This window comes from Pelodiscus sinensis, chromosome 19, assembly GCF_049634645.1.
Source record: "Pelodiscus sinensis isolate JC-2024 chromosome 19, ASM4963464v1, whole genome shotgun sequence".
NCBI lineage: Eukaryota > Metazoa > Chordata > Testudines > Trionychidae > Pelodiscus > Pelodiscus sinensis.
This window is the reverse complement of record NC_134729.1, coordinates 18,260,444-18,282,514: the sequence shown is the minus strand read 5'-3', so window position 1 is coordinate 18,282,514 and position 22,071 is coordinate 18,260,444. Positions and strand designations below refer to the sequence as shown.

The 22,071-nt window shown below is 47.1% G+C and overlaps 1 protein-coding gene across 1 annotated transcript; it reads right to left on the bottom strand.

Moving 5' to 3' along the window:
• Positions 1–727: 727 nt before the first annotated feature.
• Positions 728–21,614, bottom strand: DDA1 (DET1 and DDB1 associated 1). Its single transcript, XM_075902782.1, has 5 exons — positions 21,465–21,614; positions 14,658–14,738; positions 14,082–14,133; positions 13,702–13,763; positions 728–11,550 (listed from the first exon to the last, which is right to left on the bottom strand). The coding sequence occupies exons 1-5, from the start codon at positions 21,573–21,575 to the stop codon at positions 11,440–11,442; spliced, it is 417 nt and encodes a 138-aa protein (XP_075758897.1). The 5' UTR covers positions 21,576–21,614; the 3' UTR covers positions 728–11,439.
• Between the last annotated feature and the right edge of the window lie 457 nt (positions 21,615–22,071).

The window sequence follows — 22,071 nt, the reverse complement described above, 5'->3', positions numbered from 1 at the left end:
GGGACTCAGGCACCTCTCTGCTGCGGGTGACTGAGCAACTGGGCATCCCCCTTCGGAACGTGCTGATCTCCAGCAGGCCAGCCCAGGGGCTCAGGGCTGCTAAGCTCAGCAGATGTGTCCGGGGGCCCAGGAGCCGCGACTCTCACCCCGCAGTGCTTTGGGGGGGACTGGATACAAGGTTCCCCCGGAGGAAAAACCAGAAAGAGCAGGCGGGGGAGGACTCAGGCTTCCGGAGGGCCACAAGGAAGCAATTGGAGCAGTTCCTGGTGGCCAGAGGGGCTCGTGGCGTCTCCTCTGCCACCAGCGCGTTGGCCTCTCCCTCCCTCCTTGCAGCGAGCGTGCGGCGTGGTGGCAGCGTGGGATGAAAGGTGGGGAGAAAGCCCCCTGTCCCCCCACCTCACGTACCCTAGAGAACCTCCCAACTACCCCGCTCCAAGGCTGGGAGGAAGGAAGTAACCGAAGAGGCTTTTTCCTTCGGGCTCGCCTGTAAAATGCTTGGCGCTAGCTTATTGCTCTGCCCCCATGCCGGCCACTGGTCCGTGTGGCCCTACAGGAAACAAGGCCCCAAATCTTGCCCTGACTGCCCCCCCCTCCAAGTTGTACTGGGTGGCCTCAGAGATGGTGAGGTTCTCCTAGATTCAGTTCCTCCGATGGCCATTACATGCACCCAGAGGGGATCTTCCCTCTGTGGGGCCCAAGGATTCGCCACCCCTCCAATTATTCCCCCCCCCCCGCTTTATCCTCCTCCCCCTCCCAGGAGCTAAGGGGGGCCCAGTTACTCGCCGGCTTGGTGCCAGAGGCCTGTGGCCGGCCGCCGGAGGAGCGCAGCCGGCCGTGGAGGGAGCCCGACGGGCTTTGCGTTCAGACCTCGTTTTGTTCCGTCCGTGACCCGAGTGGCGTTCGTCGAAGCCGACTCTTGCGTTGGCCGTTGTCTGACTCACGCTGGTCTTAACGAGCGAGCTCCGACCTGGGACGCGCTCCTGAGAGTAACACTCCGGAAACCACAGCCGGCAAGCGCCACCTCCCAGGCCACGGGGCAGATGTCCCTTCCGTGGCAAGGGTCCCGGCAGTTCTAAACCCGGTGGCCTGGGAAAATATTTCCATGCACGGCTGGCAGGCTGGTTGGTGGCTTTTTCTGGGCAATTACTGTACAAAGAGTGAAAGGTGGTTGGGGGAGGGGGGTGCTGTTTTATTTCTTTCAATTGAAATTACAAAAATAAAGGGATTATTTATTTCTTTTTAATTTTGTCATATTTTTGTAAAACCTGCAGAAATGCAATAAAAATTATATTTCAACAAAGCTGGGTGTTGGCGTCTGCTGTTGGCAGGCTGCGGCGGCCGGGGGCGCTGGCTTCCCCGGGTTTCTCTTCCTACACACCCTTTAGAGACGGTCCCTAGTGTCCCAAGAGCTATCCCCAATAGCATGAGGTTAATAAACCCAGAGTTAGGAGATGGCAGGGCCCCTAGGGCAGACCTTAGATTTCCAGGGGTGCGCACTGAGGATGTTAAATTGCCGTTATCTAACCGTCTAGCCGATGCAATTTGTATCGCCTACACGCTTAGCCAATAAGGACCGCCCTGCAGGGCCGGGGTAGCGGCCGGAGCCAGCTGGAGCCGGGACCGAGCAGTCCTGGCTCGTGCTGGCTCCGGGAGCCAGCCACACGGGTGCTCTGCATTTTAAATGGAGTAAGGGACAGGCTAGACTGGGGTCTCCTACCTTTTTAAGCACAAGATCACTTTTTGAATGTAAGTGCAATCCAGGATCTGCCTCTAGGCCTTAGGGTTGGTACAGGGGGATGCTGGAGGCTAGAGTTTTTGGCGCAGGGGTAATGTTTTATTTGCATAATGCATATGCAAATGTTGCCAGGGCACCAACAGTCTGTGCATGGGTTTGCCAGTCTCTGCTGCCAAAAAGGTTGGGAACTGCTGCTCCAAACTCGCTGGTTCATCTAGCTCGAAAAGGGGTTCACCAACACTCTCGCAAGAGCCAGGCCTTGGCCCAGCCTTCTGTCCCCCGCAGACGAAGCCACAGTAACTGGGGTGGGGATTCCACACTTGGGCATGGAAACGAGCCTCCAGCATGAGGTTTCCGCTGCAGCCCCGAGCTCTCGGGATCCCTCCAGCCCCCAGGAATCGAGCAGAGCTGCCGCCCTTGGAAATAAATAGCAGCTGCCGTTCTCCAGCCCAGCCACGCTGTTTGGACTATTGGGCCGGGGCGAGTCACCGCTGAAAAAGGCACAAAGTTCCCCTGGTGACTGGTCCATAGCTTGCCCCTAAACCCGAGGAAAACAAATTTCAGAGGGGGAGCCCTGTTAGGATGCTTCAGCAAAAGCAACAGAGAGCAATACGCCTGTCCTCATGCACTCGTCAGTCTTCACAGGCCCTCTGACTCGGAGTAAAACGCTACTTCCTGCATCTTTCATTCTGAGCAGCTGGTTATAAAATTGCTCCGAATACACTTGGAACAGGAGGGAAGGCAGGATCTTGTTTACTCAACTGCCAAAACCCTACTCTGGTACAGATCAGACCTCTCTGGCCCGGCACCCTCGGGACCTGGCCGGTCCCGAACGAGGGAATTTACTGAACCGAGGGAGTTCCCCTGCTACCAGCCTGCTAGCCCACCTCCCTCCCCACTGCTGGCCCCCTGCCAGGCTGGTGCAACCCCAGCAGCCTGGACTACCGCATCCACAACCCCGCTACTGGAGCTCTGAGCCGCCAGCCCTCTTTCCACTAGGGCTCCCACTCGGGACTCCCTGGTCCAGAAGCATCTGTGGTCTGTTGTCAGACCAGAGAATGCCGGTTTTGGGAGGTCCAACCTGTAACAAGATTAGGTCACAGGGACAAGTTAGACACTGAGTATAAGGGAACTGGGAACGTAGCTTCTATTCCTAGATGGTCACTACTGAAAGCAGCAGTCGTCCTCTACAGCCAAGAAGCAAAACTTAGCATCTAGGAGGAAGCTTCTGCCCTTTTCTAACTCCGAAGCAGGGTGCTTGGAGTGGAGAAGCTAGAGCAAGGCATTTCTAGCGGCCTTCACCTCCCCCAGGAAAGCGATCATTGAAGCCGAGTGGGAAACAACGCGGTTCTGCAAGATCTGAAATTTGTTTTCATTCTGAAGGAAAGCGAATGAAATTTCAGAGTTCTCAGCACAAGTTCCAGAGGAATTTGTTTTCATGTCGGAACAGCCCTGCAAAGGCCAGACCAATGGTCCATCTCGCCCAATAGCCTGTTTTCCAACAGTGGTCACCGCCAGGTGCTTCGAAGGGAACGAACAGAACAGGCAGTTGTCGAGTGATCCAGCCACTTCTGGCAGTCAGAGGCTAAGGTCAGGTTTATAAGAGACCCAGAAGGTCAGCTTAAGGTACGCCACTTTAGCTCCGTAAATAACGTACCAGGGGGCGATGTCCCTAAGCCAAGTTTGGCGACATCTCCATGGTGGGATGTGGACAGGAGCAGATGCCCCCACTGGCTTTCCTTACTGCTTGCAAATGGAGGAGTACCAGCACCAACCAGAGCCGCCCTCGGCATTTGATTTAGTGGGTCCTTACTAGACCTGCTAAATCAAACACCAGAAGATCAATCTCTGTCATGATATTGGGAGTACTACTTTTTAGTTGTTGTTTTAAACCTACTACGTATTAATTCCATGAGGTGAGCCATGGTTCTTGTGTTAGGGGAAGGGCTTTGTTCACACCACCTGTGATTTTATAGGCCTCGATCAACCTTCACCATCTCTTTTCCAAAGTGAGGTGGCCCTGTCTTTTAAACCTCACACGGAAGCTGCTCCATAACCGTATTTACTTCCCTTCTCTGTACTTCTTCCTTTTTTAATGTACCCTTTCTGAAATGGGGTGACTGGACCTGCAAATATTCAAAGTATGGGCGTACCATGAATTCACACAGTGGCACTATGAAATTTTCCATCTATCCCGTTCCTGATGGTCCCTAACAGCTTTTTTTTGGCTGCTTTGTATCAACTCCATTTTTTGTTTTGACAAAAATTAAAAGCCCCTCCATTTTGATTGTTTTATAATTCGCAACCAATTCAAAAGGAATTTGCTACTAAAAGGAAAACACAGAAACGTTTCATGCAGAAAGTGTCAACATGGAACATTTCGCTCTTGTCGCCGTTTCGGCTTTTCTCCTCCAAAATAAATTGCCGGCAAAACTGACAATTCCGCACAGTGTTTTGATTTTGACTGCCCAGTTTTCTCCCAGGGCAAATCTGGACTGTTGTCCCGAACAGCTCTGGTTTCCTTGTGTACCTACGACTCTATACACTCCCATGGGTGGTAAAGTGATGGGACAGGAATATAGCAGTTAAAATAGATCAACCCTGTAGTACTCCGTTACGTACCAGTTTCACCTCGCGCCCTACTGAAGTAAAAGAGGTGGCGGAGGGATGGGAAAGAAAAACATTCTAATCCTCTCATTTCTGCAAATTTATTATACACAGTATCAAACATGAAATAGTTTAAAAATAAATGCAAAATCCAACAGCTGTGACATTCAACTAGAACAGACTATTTACAGTCGCTCCATCACGGCAGCCCCTCGATCGCCATGCAACTCCTCAGGACAACGCACCGCCTCCTGCCCCACAGACACAGTGTTAGCGAGAAGAGGAAGGGGGAAGAGGCCGAGTTGAGAACTCGGCGCGTTATTTCTCCTCCACAAGCAGAAAGGCAGGTTGTAAGTAAGACAGGTTCCAAGGGGATACACTGTGTATTGCCAAAAATCCTCCTGGGATTTTGTATTCCAGACAGACTGTAACGGACGAAAAGCAATTTGGATTGGCGGAGAAGAAGGCCCAATCCCATACATTCAGCTGTTACATGCAACTGACCAAGGAGACCACAGAGATTAGTCTTAATAAAAACAACCCAGTAAAGCCTTTTTAACTATACACATTGCACTAAGTAGTAAGAAACATGGATTTGAAAAGTCCAGCCCAGCTGTAGTGTGCATGGTGACGCAGTGCTAATAAGCACCACGGAGCATTCCTTCGGATTGCATGGCAGTGTTTTGTGTCTCTTCACTTAGAAGACGAAGTGTCAGGACCCTTCTGCAATCCAAGCCAGACAGCCGTGGTCACAGAACAAAGCAGGTGGCCAGCAAGTGAAGTAGTTTGCTCTGCCTCCTCCTCCAAGTATGCATGTGTATTTAAATAACTAAATGGCCAATCTCTGTTAGTATCTCGGAGGAGGATTTCAATCCTTATAAACACGTTTCTTCACAAAGCAGGGAAGAGCATAGGATTAATTGCATTGTCAGATCTCCCCCCTGTCCCCCCCACCTTTCCCAAAGGGAAGAAAAAAAAAATTTAGGTTTGTGTTATAAAACAACCAACCTCACGATCACAGGATGGGGAGGGGGTACTGGACAGCATATGAGATTTATTACCGATGTAGCTTCACGATAAGGGAAGCAACAAGCTGGCTAGTGAAAGGTCATCCCTATACACCCAGCAAAAGGATTCTGGTTTGTGCTCAAAGTTATGGTCACAGACGTGAGAGCCAAAGCAGCGACCTCCCCACCGTGCAGTGCTCATTGTTAAGAAAGCTTCGTCCTCCCAACATACAGGCTAGTCTAGCCTGGATGTCCAGCTCTTGCCCCAGAACATGGAGTTGAGGTGTGTGCTTGTCTGGCAGAGGAAACAAAAAGTAATGCCCCACACCACTTCACTTGTACACGGATGACCCATTCAGCATTAGAACCCAGGACCACAGAGGGGCGGGTTGACTAGTAACTGCCAGATTTATGCTGATCAATGCTGAACTCGGTCCACCAGAACTCCTCCAAAACACAGCAAGACCCTCAGTGGTAGTTTGCTCTTCTACAGAGCCCAAGAACCATGACTGGAATTGGACCAGTTTGAATTAAAAGACCAGTGGGTACACAGGATTTATCTTTCCGCTCACAGGCATGAGGAGGGGCAGAAACGCTTTGCCTTAAAAAACAATCTTAGTGCAAAAAGAATTTGAAGGTTGGCATTTGTCCATTCCCAAAGCTGTGCTCCATGTACAGCTCAAGCTCGGCCCTCTTCACCCCCAAAGGAAATAGTCACCCCAAACTTGTAACAAGACTATACAGGGTATGCAAGTTGCACTCTAATCTTGTTTGCATGATGTTCAACTCCACGGACATCTACGACCACCATCCGGCTCAGCAGCGCTGCAGGAGCTGCCGGCCTTTCGAATGAGAGATGTAGGCTGGTGGATGTAAAATGTGAGTCATCTTGGGAGCCAACAGTCGTTCTGAGGAGCACGTCCACTCTACCGAAGCTGGCAACAGGCAATAAGGAAGTCAAGTAGCCTACCTGCAAATGTGGCTTTGGTCCCACATTCCTCAGCAGGTTAGTGGTACTAAACAGTGCTCCGAGCCATATCGATCTCTAGATGAGTCCATGACTAAATTCTCCATTACACTGAGGACAAGCAAGTCTATGAACTGGCTGAGTGGAGATCGCTGAACGTGCATTCCATATGGTATATGAGATAATCTGTGCGCAAGCAAACAAAGGATGCAGTTTCCTTTCCTGGACATGCTGACCAATCTAATCCTCATTCCACCCTTTCCCAAACACACCTGGCCCCCTAACAAAAAATCACACCCGCTTATTACACATCGGACGTTCTAACACGCAAAAGTTACAGAAGACAACCATCAAGAATCCTTCCAGTCAAAGCCATAGTTAGCACGACTTCCCTGCTGACGGTCAGTAAGACCCGGGAAAGATAAGGCCATTATAAAAAGCACAGTTGCAAAACTAAGGAACAAGCATCGCCTTTAAACCAGAAGAAGAGTGTCACAGTGATAGATGAACATTCTAACGCTAGACGGACGTGGCAGCTTTGCTTATGACTGAGGCCTGTTTGGGTGACCTGTCCATGATCACATGATTAGTCTTTATGGGTCAGATCAATCTGCCAAAGGCATATTTGGAAATGAGCTTCTCTGAAGCGATCGCATCTACTGCAGAAGCACATCTAGGATGTTTTTCAGCAAGCCCCAAAATTCTGCCCTCAACACAGGGAACAGTCCAAGCATTCAACTGAATTACTGCACAAGGCACACGCATCATGATGCCTGGAGAACGAGACACCGGCCAACAAGAACCCAAGAGCTTCTAAACCCTGTCACCCCCAAGACAAGCAAAACAAAAAAGCAGTACCTCCATTGAGTAGGCTTAAAACCTGCCCCCCACAAGTGACAGACTGCACACAAGAGAATTCTCTGAACCCTGCAGGTAGCTCAGGACATAGGCCCCTCATCCTCTCTGGAGCTCCTGCCCATTATAAACTGCGTGTAATTCTTCGAATGGTACTTTGCAGCTCAGCTTCTGTTCTGAACGTGCTTTTGCCTTGAATGGTTTGGTACTTAAGGCCCAATCTACAGTACAGCTACAAGTGCCAGGGACCAGCCGCTGTCACTGAACCGGCTTAGAGCTATTCCGTTTCAGCAGTACTAGTAGATCTTCATTCTGCCCTCGAAAAGTACATTTACCCTGCAATTAGACACCCAGACTAGCCCACGCCAGCTGACTTGGGCTGGTGCCGCTAAGGGGCTGCTTAACTCTGGCCTAGCTATTCGGGTTACAGCCTGAAGCCTATGAACCTGCCATCTTGCAGGGTCCTAGAACCTGGAGTCCAGTGCAGGCCTGAACGTTTACACCACAACTCTGCAGGGTCTTAGATTGGCAGCTGGCTCAGGCTAACTGCAGCACAGACACCCCCAATGTATGCTAAAGCCTCAAGCCCTGCCTAAGCTAGGCAAACAAGTCACATTTTTTTTTAAAGAAGCGTTACCTTACACCGTCTACACTAGTGTTGTAACTTCCCTAAAACGTGTTCTCTAGGGCTGATCGCAGCCAGCAAACTGGTTTTTAGAGGCATAACTCCAACTACACTACTCATTGAGATTAAACATGCTACAGTCTATTTTCCTACTCCAGTCCAAGCCTTAAACTGGGGGGTGGGGGGAGAGGAGGGTTTGGTTTATTCTTCCCCATAAACACAGCCCGTCCAGCAGGATTTTCACATTTTCATACTAAGCACCAATGGCAGTGGCCCTAACCACACCCACCCACCCACCCACCCACGTTAACCAGCCTCTCAGCAGTATTGCTTTGTTTGCTTAAGGGAATGGCTTGACCCGCTGAACAAACTGAATGTACACAGATAAGACAGGCACGTCTTAAGAGCTAGCCACCAAGACAAATAAATAGGGCCTTTGCAGATCAGATGTGACCACCTGACTGGACCATGCACCAAGGTTTATTCTTAAAAAAAAAAAAACCTGAACAACTTCCCTTTCAAAACTTCAATACCTTATAAAGTTGTTTAGGAGTCAGAGAGGGGACAAGAATATAAATCCTTTGAAGTCAACACTGGATATCTGGAGTTAGTTTAAGACATCTTTGGTTTGGCCTTAAGTCAGCCACTAATCCTGTGATTGCACCCACGACAGCCAGTCTGTTTTTAAAAAAGATGAAGTCTACAACTGAAAGAGCTTAGATTTACCCATCACAGCCAATCGGTCTCAGGGGGCTACTAAAGAGATGGCACATGCTTTCTCCTCTAGTGGATAGCACTACAGGGGAGGATAGATACTCGCTAGGCTATTCCCAGGGTTCACCATCCTCTGCATTTCTCATTGAAATTAACCATGAAATATGTTCCTGCAGCTCCAATTTCTGCTAAAGGTCGCACAATTCACTCCAAGAATTCTATTCTGATCTTTGACAAGCTTCTAAGATTTCATAAAAAGTGTGCGCGATACTAGACAATAAAAATACCGCTCTGCTGACATACAAAACCACACATGATGGGTCAGCAAATCCCATTCACTGTGTCACAGGATAGTCAGAAAGCAGGAGAACTACATATTATACAAACTGGACACTGCTGGAGAAGTTCTGGATCTTTCACGGAAGATGTACCTAAAACACCAGACAATCGATTGGGAAGGAGTTTCCATATGCAACACGAACCTGATACGAGTAACTAAAACAGCAGTGCCAACATTTTGAACATGAAGCAGTTTGAGGGAGGCATTTTCAAGCCATTAGTAGCATGGAAACTGGATGGTAGGAGGCGGTGGCTTTCAGATCAGACTAAATTATCTAATCTCACTCAGCTTGCCAATCAAAACTTTCAGTGAAATGCATCCATGCCCTGTTAGTGTCGGAAATCCATGCTGCTCGTGGACAGCCAACATCAAAAGCAAAGTGCAACCGTTTGACTGAAAGGACACTCGAGTTTATGTACAGTCCCCCCCCCCCCACACACAACTTCAGACTTGCTCTCAGGAAATTAAAGGCAACTATATTTTTCCGGTTGACAAATACAATTTTTTTCTACGTGCGTGAACTAGATTTTTAACAAACAAAAAAATCCTTATTTGTAAGATGTCAAAGGCTCTGTTACCAGCAAGGTTATATTTACTGTAAGGGGAACAGAGATGAAGGTGTAGGCCAGGATGTGACAATTCTTTAATGGTACCTCGCTCGCTGTAGTGGAAAGATCAGCAAAGCTCCAAACTCTCTATTGGTAAGGAGCTAAACACTTGACAAACATCAATCTGAGTCTGGAACTCTCAAATGTAGCTACACACACAGCATTGGTTACATATCAGCAGAACACCACCCATTTCTTCCTTTGGTATCTTCCAAACCTTTTAACATGCTCTTGCAGCTAACCCTCTTCTCTGTTTGTTTCTGGCACTTCATATGCCAGCATCTTTTTGGGCAGCACAGCTCCGAGAAAAGTTCTTGTTAAGTTGTGATTGCCAGTAGATCAAACAAAATTGCAAAAACCCTACTTCAGTCTTGACCAACCCAGCTGGTATTTTTACCTTGGAATCTGGAGGCACAAAACGTCCCTATTTTAAGGGCTGGTTAAACAACTTAACAGGCGTCACTAAAAGAAGTGAGATGAACTGAATATTAGAATGAGAGCTTAGCATCTCGTACGTACTTATAAAGAGGCAGCAATAAGTGAGGTCTGCTCCTCACAAAATCCTCTTGTGTAAAAAACCGTGCTGCTGATGGCTTTCACTCCCATCATGCTTTTACTTTGAATAAGTTGTCCACAGGTCTGGACACAGTAGGGAAGGTGGCAGCATGAGCTCTGTCGTCACAGGTCTTTCATCCGAGTTTAGCCACCGTGGTCAAATTCCCTAGAGACCGAGGCTTTATCCATGGTTTTCTAGAAAAAGGTTCACATGGCTTCCGGACTCAGTTCGGAGATGAGCAGAGATGCAGGGACAAGACCAACGTAAAGTTATCTAAAGTTCAACCTATCAAACACTGTAGACTGAAAAGCAGAATGGACAGGCAATCGCGAGACACACACCTTCAGTCAACTACAGTGGTTTCCTTTAATTCCTCTCAGACATCTGGACGGTTTTGTATTTGGCTCCTACTGAAGCTAGTCAGGACTGGATTATAGGTGACAGGCACTGAACTGTCACTGTCCAAACGAAAGAGACCATGGAAGCTCATTTTGTTCAGCTACTTTGCATCCAAAAGTCGTGGACTCAGCTCCAGTCATCTAATGTACGATTTTTTTCCAGAATCACTGGTTGAGAGAAAGGAAATAGCCAGAGGCCAACCTGTACCCAATTTGATTTTCAAATTTAACCAACAGGTTTGCTAGGGAGAGCTACCCAATTCCATTCCACCTGCTGCCATTTTAAAGACACTGTCGATCAAATACTCAGAAGGATAAAAGTATCCTTTTTATTCCAATGGAGAAGTTGCACATACCAGTTCGTTCAAGACCAAAAGGCTGTTAAAATGTAAGAGCAACCAAAGTAACACGCCTGTCCCTTGAATTCTCCATGACCACTGATTTACGTGACAACATACGTTGCTGAACAAAAACCCCACAACTGTTCTATCGAGCTGACCACATTTGATAAGATCAGCACAACCCGAAAGGGTCCCCAGGATTCCCCAGTACGCCGCTGATTTTAGGATCAACATTTCAGAGTGGCTGAGGTTCCCCCCACCCCACAATTACTGGTAGATTGGATACAGGCTATACAGAGTTGGTAACTGTAACGGACCAGTGACTGTATGGATGAGAAAGCCTGTACCACAGGCATTTGCATGCTGTAAATTCATATCCCCTACCCAGGCTTCCAGGGCAAAGAGGGCTGATTAAGCAACAGGTTTTATGAAACCTGGAAAAGTGATCATTTTTTTTAAAAGGGTCTGAAGTTATACTACATCATTTGCTGACTTGTTTCACCATTGATCGCTCCATACGTTTTACAGCATAAATAAAAACGGAAGAAAAAAAATAAATACATTGGCTCCTATGAAGTCAGAAGTGGTTTGGGCTGCATAGTGGAGCAAGGAGAAGGGGGGAGCGAAAATTTACACATTTTGAGACAAAAAACAGGAAGCGCCTGCAAAATAGTGTAGGAGAGAGTTTAAGTGTCCTCATTCATGTCCTGGCTGTCTGTCCGAGCAATTTTCCGTGGCGGTGCCGAATTCTCACCTTCTATTTCCACTTGCTCTTGATCTCTCTTCTTTGCTGCATTCTGATTGAAGCAAATAGAAAGGCACATCAATGAAACCCTCCACAGCATTCCACTCCAGAGATGGCTACATTTCTGTACTGCAGGATACATCTTGCATAAGTCGTCGGTAACGGTCTTTAGGAGGAAAGATGCTGATGTATAGGAACTAGCAGAGGCATCTTCTGATAAAGTCGAGAGTCCTACACAGCTAAACCACGTTAGAGACTGAGTTTTCCCTATAAAATGCTCTCCTGCCCCTGCAGGGCTGCTAACAGACAATGTTCTGCCCAAACTTCTCTCAGTTTCTCCCTGTGACGTAGTGGGGGGAGCTGTCTGCTCTATAACCCAGTGTGCTATGGTGGTGCCTTGCTGGTTGCTGGGCTTGGGCAGTGGGTAGCCTCCACTATATGTAGCACGGCTCAACAGGACAGCAGATGAGTCACTAGGCAAGGGTCTCACAACCTGTCCGACAGGTTGCCTCCCAGGGACAGAGACAAAGAGGAAGTGGGTCTGGCCCACGAAAGCTCATCACCTAATAAACCATCTTGTTAGTCTTTTAAGTGCTACATTGTCCTGCATTTTGCTTCAGCTACCCCGGACTAACACGGCTACATTTCTATCACAAAGAGGAAGGCGGAGAACAACCCCTGTCTAGGGAGCAGGGCTGGAAGAGAGAGTCAGTTTCTGTCTGGGAAGCAGGGGAGAAAAGGCTAAGGAGGGGGCTGGGATTGTAGGGCCCAGCTACTCCCCATCTCAAGGGGGAGGGGCACCCTTGAGGTCTCCTAGCCCCAGTTCCTGTAGCCAGATTGCATCTGTGCTGTATCTTGGAGAAGCAATAAACTCCCTCTATTCTACTGGCTAGTGGAGTCTGTTCATGCCACTACAGGGGTGCAGGAGACGGGGAAACGCCAACATGTGGTCACACTCTCGTTCTCCCACTCCCGCCCCTACCTCTTTGCTGCTGCTCTACCTCTGGAACAGCCCAACACACAGATTGGGAAGTAACTTCCCAGAGCAAAGATATGCTGGCGATGGCAATTCCTCGCTGTGCACACCTTGTGCTGTACTCATTTATGCCTATAGAGCACAAGGTCTAAGGCAGGGTACGGGCTAGGAACTTTTGAATGACACATGTATACCTGGCATGTACAGTCATTCCTCATTTAACACGTGCCCGCTTAACACGTTTTCATGATAGCACGATTTTTTTTTTTAGGGAACATTTTTTGAATTACACAACTGTCCCTGGAATAACACGATTTGCCCAGCAGGCCCGTTGCCGGCAGCTGTGTGGAGCTTCCCCCGCCTCCCTGCAAAGTGGCGGAGGGTTCGCTGCTCGCCGCGCAGTTCCCCGGAGATCCCCCCCTCGCCGGACGCAGTGCAGGTCCTGGCATACTCCCAACCCAATCCCCCTCCCTTCTCCTCCCCTTCCTTTCCCCAGAGCCAAACACCTCCCGTCCCTGCTGTAACCCAGTCCCCTTTCTCCCCCAACCTTATGTCCTGGTCCCAACAGACACGACCGCTTGAAACGCAACCCCAACCTTTTCCATTATTTTCAATGGGAAAATTGACCCCGCATAACATGTTTTCACTTAACACGATCATTTTCTGAAACATATCTACAATGTTAAATGAGGAATTACTGTTCTGTTAATGTGACCCTGAGAGGGAAGCAAAATCTGTGATTTCACAGGTGAGTCCCTGGAAATGATACATTCAAAGGCACGCAGTGTGTCAAAAGAAGAGCCAGAAAAAAACTCCCAGAGGCGTGGCTCCCAGTCTCCTGTATTAACTACCGGCCTAATCAAGGACTGGTGTACAGTGTGCCACGCAAAAATAATTTTTATTTTACAGATGGGGAACTGAGGCACAAAGATGCCAAGTGACTTGCCACGGTCACATAAGAAGTTTGTGGCAAAAATCATACTGAGGCTCCCCAATTCTAGGTTATGTCTTTGTCATTGGACCATCTTTGCTCTCTCTAGAATATGAAGAATGAAAATGTCTTGCCACAAGCAATTTCTGGTAGAACTGAGAAATCCAGGTTGGCTCAGTCTTCCACTTAATAATATCTAAGTATTTGTCATGACTAAATTACAGGCGTTGGTGGAAGCAATCAAAACAAAGTGCACTTTAAAACCAGATACAAGTTTTACATTTTAAAAGTCCTACCTTTTTGTCCCATTGCTGATGTAGGTAACGCAATAGTATATTTGTCTTTTCTGTTACTATGACTGTTGAAGAAAGAGAAAACACTCTGAAGGCATTTCTAAAAGATAACATTTAAAACCAACTATAGTGGCCATGACTTCGAAACAGGTTATGCTCCTTTTAAAGAGGACGGACAGCACCGCTGTCATTTCAATAAGGATAAAGAAAAAGCTGTGCAAAAGCCGTGGCAAAAGTTAAGCAGCTGTCCTCTTTGAAGCCCCTTGAATCCCACAAAAATATCAAGTAAGATAACTATTAAAAATCTGGCATGTACTCAACCACAGAACGTACGCTTAGAAAACATTATCTGAAACCTCAAACAATAAGAGGAGCGTACTTACTTTGTTCAGAAGGATACTCCCTTGTGGGAAGATACACTGATGGTCTTCTATTCTGTAGAAGAATTAGAATTGTTACAGAGCAGAGGAAAAGCCCCCCCCTCCGCCCCAAAACTTCCACAAAGAACTAGGGCCACTGAACGGTCCCAGTCATAACAGCTAGTTTATTTCAATTGCAACGCTATAAAATTGTGGCAACGCAGCAAACAACACTGCCTCACTGTCCTATGCAGCTCTGAATTCTTTCACATGTAGAAAAAGGTCCATTTATCATCCATGCAACCCAGTGGCAATGCTAAAGAAAGAATGTAAGACTGGGGAAAGGAATGTCACGCAGCTTTGGCTCTGCTGAAATTGCATTTTTCTGAAGGACGTCAACTCTATCTGGAAAATCTCCCCACCTGGGATTCCACCCTCCAATAAACAGTTGCCGCTTGTGACAATATCAGCAACAACTTATTTCAAGAAACCTAAGGCCCAGTTAGAGGCTGTCTGAAGCACCATTTCCTCTGGAACTCTGAAAGGCTTCACTGCAAACGGACCTTCTCCTGAGAGATTGGCTTTAGATACAATACTCACCGATGCTTTACATACAGAGTCCGCATGAAATCTACTGAAGTTGCTTTTGTTGTAGACTGGTAATCCTTTCAAAAAATCTGCCTACAATGAAAGAAGACAGCTTTGATTAAACAGGGTAGCAAGTAGAGAATTTAAAAAGATGAGCAAAAAGTTCAAGGGTATTGCACACATCAGTAAGGCTGGGCATTTTAACATCTTGAAGTATATTAGCTACAGCTATTAAGTGAATTATAAAATATTCAGAATAAATACTGGTTTTAAGACAAATTCCACAGTCCTATGTGTATGTCTCACCTATATTTCTCCAGCCTAAGTGGCTTATCTCCAGTGAAAGGCTCAGCTGTATCTACATCCATTTTGAACCCCTTTAAAAAAAAACTAGTTAACTGTAGATATGCAGTTAGGTCTCATGTTTAAGATTAAGACAGGAAACTGAGGAAGTCACTTCTTAAGAGGCATAGTGATGGATTACAAAGGGGCAAATGTCAAGTTAATCATTTAAAGAAAATCAGTGCTCTTAGATGTGTTTTAATCTGTTAACCTAATTTATGCTGCATACTCTTTTGTACCTCAGCTTGAAAGCAGATCAGCCATTTTCATTTTTCAATACAAGCAGCTTTGCTTTCTTGACTCATACACACTAATACAATGCTGTTACCATTGAGTTGCAAAGATTAATCAACAGTAAAGCATTTATTTTGGTTTCACTTTGCCAAAGATCTGGGCCAATTTGGACTTGACCGCATCTTTGAGTTTTGCTTAGAGACAGACCTGTAACTAAAACACAATCACTGTGTACTCAGTAAAGCAAGGGGAGTAGGTGGCATAGAACTAATGTGCCCATCTTGTAGCAAGCAGCCATCTACCTAAAACAAAACCTCAATGGTCAAAATGCATCCTTAATGCCAACACTGGTGTTATTAGGGCCTGAAAAACCTTGCAATGCAGCCATTAACCTTCCACCTAATACATTATAGCTGTTCCACAAAGGGCGTTTACTCATTAAAATGAGCAGAGTTCTCAAAGTGGCTACACTTAAGCAACCCTCCCTAGAACATATGTAGTGTAAACCTGTCAGATGGAATTTACCAGTGCAGTTCACTACCCACTGCTCACTCTAGGTGCCTACTCTAGCATAGCTACTCCAGTGGATAAAACCCTCAGCACAGACAAAACCTACACTGCCCAGTGACTCCCACAACAACGAACTCCCAAGTTCTTGAGCAGCTGCCTGGCTGGTTCAGACTTCACAGCAGAGCCAGAGTAACACACTTGACCAACAGTAGCACTGCCTCACAGGAAGAGTTCCAGCATAGCAGCAGCTGCTCTGAAGAGATCTTTACTCCTGTTAACTAAACTAATGCCATATGGATGGAGCATTGTCCGTCTTAAATGCAAAGTAAGGAGCATTACAGTAATCAACTAAGCAGCATGCCAGATCGAGTTAACTCCTGACAACTAGGGATATAAAATCCCATTTAATTAGTTAAATGTTAAGTTTAATTGGTTAACTGATTAAACAGGACTGGTAGGGCCATGTGGGCTGCATGGGCTGGGAGCTAGCAGCCCTGTTCAGGGGCTTGGCGGGGCTGGAGCAGCCCATAGCCTGCGGCAGGGGACAGGCTGCTCCCTGGGTACCGGTTAACATCCCTACCGACAACAGCTGCATCTCTTAACAGCTGCAGGAAGCAAGGGGACAGATATCACAAGAAGGAATGAAGTACACTTCTCCTTGAGGAAGGAACTGTCTTTTGTGTTTGTACAGCGCTTATCACCATAGGGTCCTGATCTATGAATTGCGGGTCCTTAAACTAAAGGGAAGATGAGTGTATTGAAAGCCATGAAGGAAAATAACCAGCTTAAATCCCTCTCTCTAAAAACAGATGCAATATTTGCACTGGAGTCATGCCTAGAGGCCCCAAACAAGGATTAAAACCCCATTATGTTAGGCACAACACATGCATGTAACAAAGAGAGAGACCCTGCCCTGCCCCCCTCCCCCCAGCTTACTATATAAGCTATTAATACATTATCTTGGTTAGAAGCAACTCTAAAGGTTAGCCAAACAGCAGATGATTCTAATGAGCAGAGTTATTCAACCCCTGTTGCATGTGACAGAACAGTCCTCCTGCTCCTATGGAAGGAGTTAAAAATCTCTTCATGGGAACCATTACTTTCCTGTTTGTAACCATGGTAGCTGATTCAAAGCAATGGGCTGCACCCAGGAGGCTTCTGAAGCACTGTGTACACTCTGATCTTGTTTTAAGAAAAAAAGTGAACTAAAATAATGTTTCTAAAGTTACCTCCTCCCAAGCTTGCTTTTAGGAGAAAGCTAGTCCTATGCTTAAGCAATTGGGACAGTTTCCAGTTCTGCCACAGACTCTTTGTGCGACCATGAACAAATCAATAATGTCTAAAGCCCATCTGTAAAATGGGGACAATACTACTTTTCACCCACCCTTTATCTGCCTTGTTTATCTAGCTCTTGCCAGCTACACACGGCACGGGGACTGGTTCTTGTTTCTCTGCACAATGAAAGCACTAAGTGGGCCTTTAGATGCTACTAGAATAGAAGTAAACTTGTTTTCAGATTCTGCTGTGCATTCCAACTGTTACGCCTCCTCTCCTGGGCAGCTTTGTTTACCTTCTTTCATTTACCTCTACCTCTCAAGGCTGGTTTTGATTACAGAATATTCAAACTGAAAGTTTCATGACTGCGAAAAGGATCATGCAAGAATATTTCACTCACTTAGCATCTCATTTCACTGCATTTAGAACTGATCTTGAGTTCTTACATACTACAGCCAGAAAGTATTTGGCTGGAATTGATCAAAATTCCCAGGTATGTTTCTTACTCTACAGTGGAGAATTTACAACACATCCCACCACAAAAGCATTTAATTCTGTGCAGCTTTTCACTGAACTTTGATGCAAAAAAACCCTGACTATTTGCACTAAGGATATAAAATCCCAGTTAAAAAGTTAACTGGTTAAATGGGATCTTGCAGGCAGGGGACCTGCTCCAACCTGGCCTGCCGGTTGACTGGTTGACCAGTTACCCCAGTAAGGCTGATGGTTGCCGGTTAACCCTTTACATCAGCATTTCTCAAACTGTGGGTCCTGACCCCCTGGAAGGTCGCAAGCAACTTAGAGGGGGGTCGCGGTATCACAAGTTTGAGAACCCCCGATTTACATCCCTAATTTGCACATTATATTAGGCTAGCCCAGGGAGAAAATCCTTTGAGTCATGTACATGGAATTTAGATAATTCGACAAAAAATAAACTGAAATTGTAATTATTTTAAAATAATATTTGATCCTACCTCAGGTGTTTAATAAGCTACAGCTCTATCCCCATTTCAAAATATGAAATTAGCTCTAGCCCATTCCACCTAGCTTTCAGTGATTGTCTCTCTCCACCTAATCATTAGGACCCCAAGCCATTTGTGTTGTATTCCTTGACTTTACACAAAACACGTGCAAGAGAACTAGAACTAATCATTTTGGCAGAAAACTGAAAAGCTGGTCTTTACTACTGAGGAGTCCTAAAGTAAGGCTCTTTACATAAAGATTAGAGTACTGGGCCTGAAATAGGGATGTAATAGTGTAGTCAATTAACCAATTAATGCTATAGACTACACACATTTCTCCTCCCCACCCCGCCAGTACATTTTTTAACAGGCTGGCCAGCTCATGACAGATCCTGGAGCTCAGAAACACCACCCCACTGCCCCCAGACATGGGATGCTGCCACCCCTTGCTGCTGCTTCTGTATCAGAGGCAGCAGCGTGGGGCTACAGCAGCCGGTCCATGAGGTGAACTGGTTTTTAAACTGGCTCCCCTCGCAGACCAGCTTCCACCTGGCACCCTACGCTGCTGCCTCTGATACAGCGGCAGCAATGTGGAGTGGCAGGGGGCTGCTTGGAAGTGGGGCAGGAGTGGCTGCTGATAGTCCCTGAGGGTGAGGCCGAGCAGTCAAGTAACCAATAAGAATTCATGAGGTTAATTGACTATTCAATTGACTGATTTTTAACATCCCTAGCCTGAAATGGGATTGTATCACAGACAGCATATGTTCATCATGTGGATACTTTCCCCTCCCCAGCCACTAAAAAGCAATGTTGCTTCCTGGATGAGAATCATTATAAATACTTAAGAGATGAGGACTAAATGTGTCTCCAAGATGCAAAAGGAGTTCCCCAGCACTGCTCTGGACAGGCTGTAAAACAGCTTAAAGCAACGGTAGTTTTCAATGATCCTGCCACGTCCCCATTCACACATTATACATTTTGACACACTAATATACAGATGGCCTTTAAAAAGTGAATCCATTATTGCAAAGATCACAGCTGGAATCCATTTTGACGGAGGGCAATAAAAACTGATCGTATACATCCAGAAGAAGCAGTTCTTGCCTCTCCTCCAGAATAAGAGGGGGTGGCAGGCAAGCTAATTAATCACTTTCATGTTGATGTGTTTGAGTGACTACTAGATTACTACAGCTGTCCCCACATCTAAGCATCACAGCTTATGAGACCCCAAATACAGGATGAAGCCTCAAAATGACAGCCATGAAAATGGTATGAAAATCACACAGGATCTTTTAAAAAGGAATCATTTCTGTAGATTTCATTTCATTGTTTAGCTTCTCCAATTAAAAATGACAAATGCAAGATGGACACCAGACTTGTGCAGGTCAAAGAATTACATACCAGTTAACAGGGATTTAGCTTGTCATTTACACCAGTGTTTTGAATACCCTTCAGGGTACTCAAGAGAAGTCTTGGGGGGGGGGGGGGGGGGGAGGGGGAGGTACATCAACTCAACTTAAATTTGGAGAAAACTGAAATTTTGTTTTAAGTTTTACAGTGCTGTATTTTTCTACTTCTTACACCCAAAAATTTAATCGCCCACCCAGCTACAATTAAGTTGTTTAAACAAGTGTGTTGCAATGGTAGAAAAAATGAGAGCTGAAGGTACTGGGGGTACTCTCATATATATATAAAGGGTGATAGAAATGTAGCCGTGTTAGTCTGGTGTAGCTGAAACAAAAGACAGGACTATGTAGCACTTTAAAGACTAACACAATGGTTTATTAGATGATGAGCTTTCGTGGGCAAGACCCACTTCCTCAGACCAAATAGTGGAAGAAAATTGTCACAACCATATATGATCTGAGGAAGTGGGTCTGTCCCACGAAAGCTCATCACCTAATAAACCATCTTGTTAGTCTTTAAAGTGCTACATAAGTCCTGTTTTTTGTTTCGTATATAAAGAGGTACTTTATAATAAAAAGGTTGAGAAACACTGATTTACACGCCACAATACCTTAGGACTAGTAGCAAGTGAGAGTGGGTGTTTCCCTGGTTACTAACCACCACCCTGTTTTTTCCAAGGGCAGAAGTTATTTGAATGATTCAGCTCCAGTACCTTCGGAAATATTTATCAGGCAACCACTATAACTGAGATATTAAGCAGGAAAACCAAAGTGATTATTTAAAAAAAACAAAACCCATCCATAGACACATTCAGTAGAGCACTTCTCTATCTCGCCTTTCTCCCCTTCCCTTTTCCTTAAGGTAAAGGAGGAAAATGCCCCCAACAAACTAAAAGAGCTGGGGAACTTCCTGAGGAGACAGGACAAGAGGCAGATCCTCACATCTGAGGAAACAAAAGACAGGACTATGTAGCACTTAAAAGACTAACAAGATGGTTTATTAGGTGATGAGCTTTCGTGGGCCAGACCCACTTCCTCAGATCAAGTTATACCTGCCTCTGGAAATTTCCACTACATGCATGTGATGAAGTGGGTCTTTGCCCACGAAAGCTTATGCTCCAACACTTCAGTTAGTCTATAAGGTGCCACAGGACTGCTCGCCGCTTTTGCAGATTCAGACTAACACGGCTACCCCTCTGATTCTTGACACCTAATAAACCATCTTCTTTAGTCTTTAAAGTGCTGCACAGTCGTGTCTTTTGTTTCAGCAAGACCAGACCAACACAGCTACATCTCTATTACTATTCACATTTGAGGAGCTTCCCTCTTGTATTTTGAGGGAAGGCGACAAAGCAGGAACCCCAAATACAACAGGCCCCGTGTGACTGAGCGACTGCCTGGAGAGGAGGCTCTCTTGGGGGAGGAGACAAAGCTGCATCTGCCCCTCCCATGTCAGCAAGACAATCCTCCCCTCCCCCCACACCCCAGTTTCGTGAGCATGAGACCAAAACGCCCTTCGCTGCTGGAGCCCACAGCTCTCAGCAGAGGGATGCAAAGGACCCGTCTGCTCCAGCCCACGGAGGGGACACAGGAATATCGCTCGGGGGGGGAGGGGGGGATGCTGAAGATGAAGCCAGGAAAGAGTGTGTGTGTGTGTGTGTGTGGGGGGGGGGGGGGTTGCAGATGCAGGAGCCCCGCCCCCGAGACAGCTAGCTCAGGCTGGGGGGGGCGGGGATCACAGCCCCCTCCCTGTTGCCCCCCCCCCCCAGGCAGGAACCCCGGAAGGGCCACGGCCCCGTCCCCGGAACAGGCCCAGGCCTGTGGGGGGGGGGGCCCTTCCCAGGAAAGGCCCTGGACGGGGGCGCCCCCCCCATAGCAGGGCCCGGGGGCGGCTCTGCCCGCTGGGGGGGTTACGGGGGGGGGGGCAGGCCCCGCCCCCGGGAAGGGCCCGTGGCCGGGCGGGGGCATCGACCCCGCCTCGCCCCGCGCAGGCCTGAGCGGGGCCCGCTCCCCGGGTCCCCATGGCTACAGCCCGAGACCCCCCCGTCGCCATTTTGCATCGGGGGGGGAGGGGGGAGGCGATCACCTACCATCTTCACCGCCGCCGCCTCAGCCGCACGGCAACTTCTAAAAGCCCACCCCTCAGCCGAACTTGCCTCCTCGCCCGGACCGCCCCGCTGCCCGGCCACGCCCGCGCCCATTGGGCAGCGCTGCGCGGCGCCGGAAGCCCATTGGCCAGCCGATCCGTCGCTCCAAGCCGCCCGGAAACTAAGCTTTGTAGGTTGAGATAGCAAATGCCCCCAAGCTCGCGGCAGGAAGCGGCTAGGACCCGGATGTGTGGCTGGCCGCGCTGCCTCATGGGAGCTGTAGTCCCAGTAGCAAACACCGGGTTTCCTATGAAGGAAGCCATTGGCTGCTGCCAAGACCAATAATAATTTATGGTTGGTTATTAACAAACATTTGATTATTTATTATTAGGTGGTATTAATTATGAATAAGTACTATTGGTTTTAATTATTAAATAATGCAACACAGAATAGTCAATTATTAATAAGCCTCATTATTCAAGCCATAATTAGTCACTGATATTAACCTACCAGTTATGGCTTATGACCATCCCCATTTGATTAAACTTAGCCATAGATTCCAAATAGTAAACATTAATAATCAATATTTCCTAATAAAAATCACTCGACT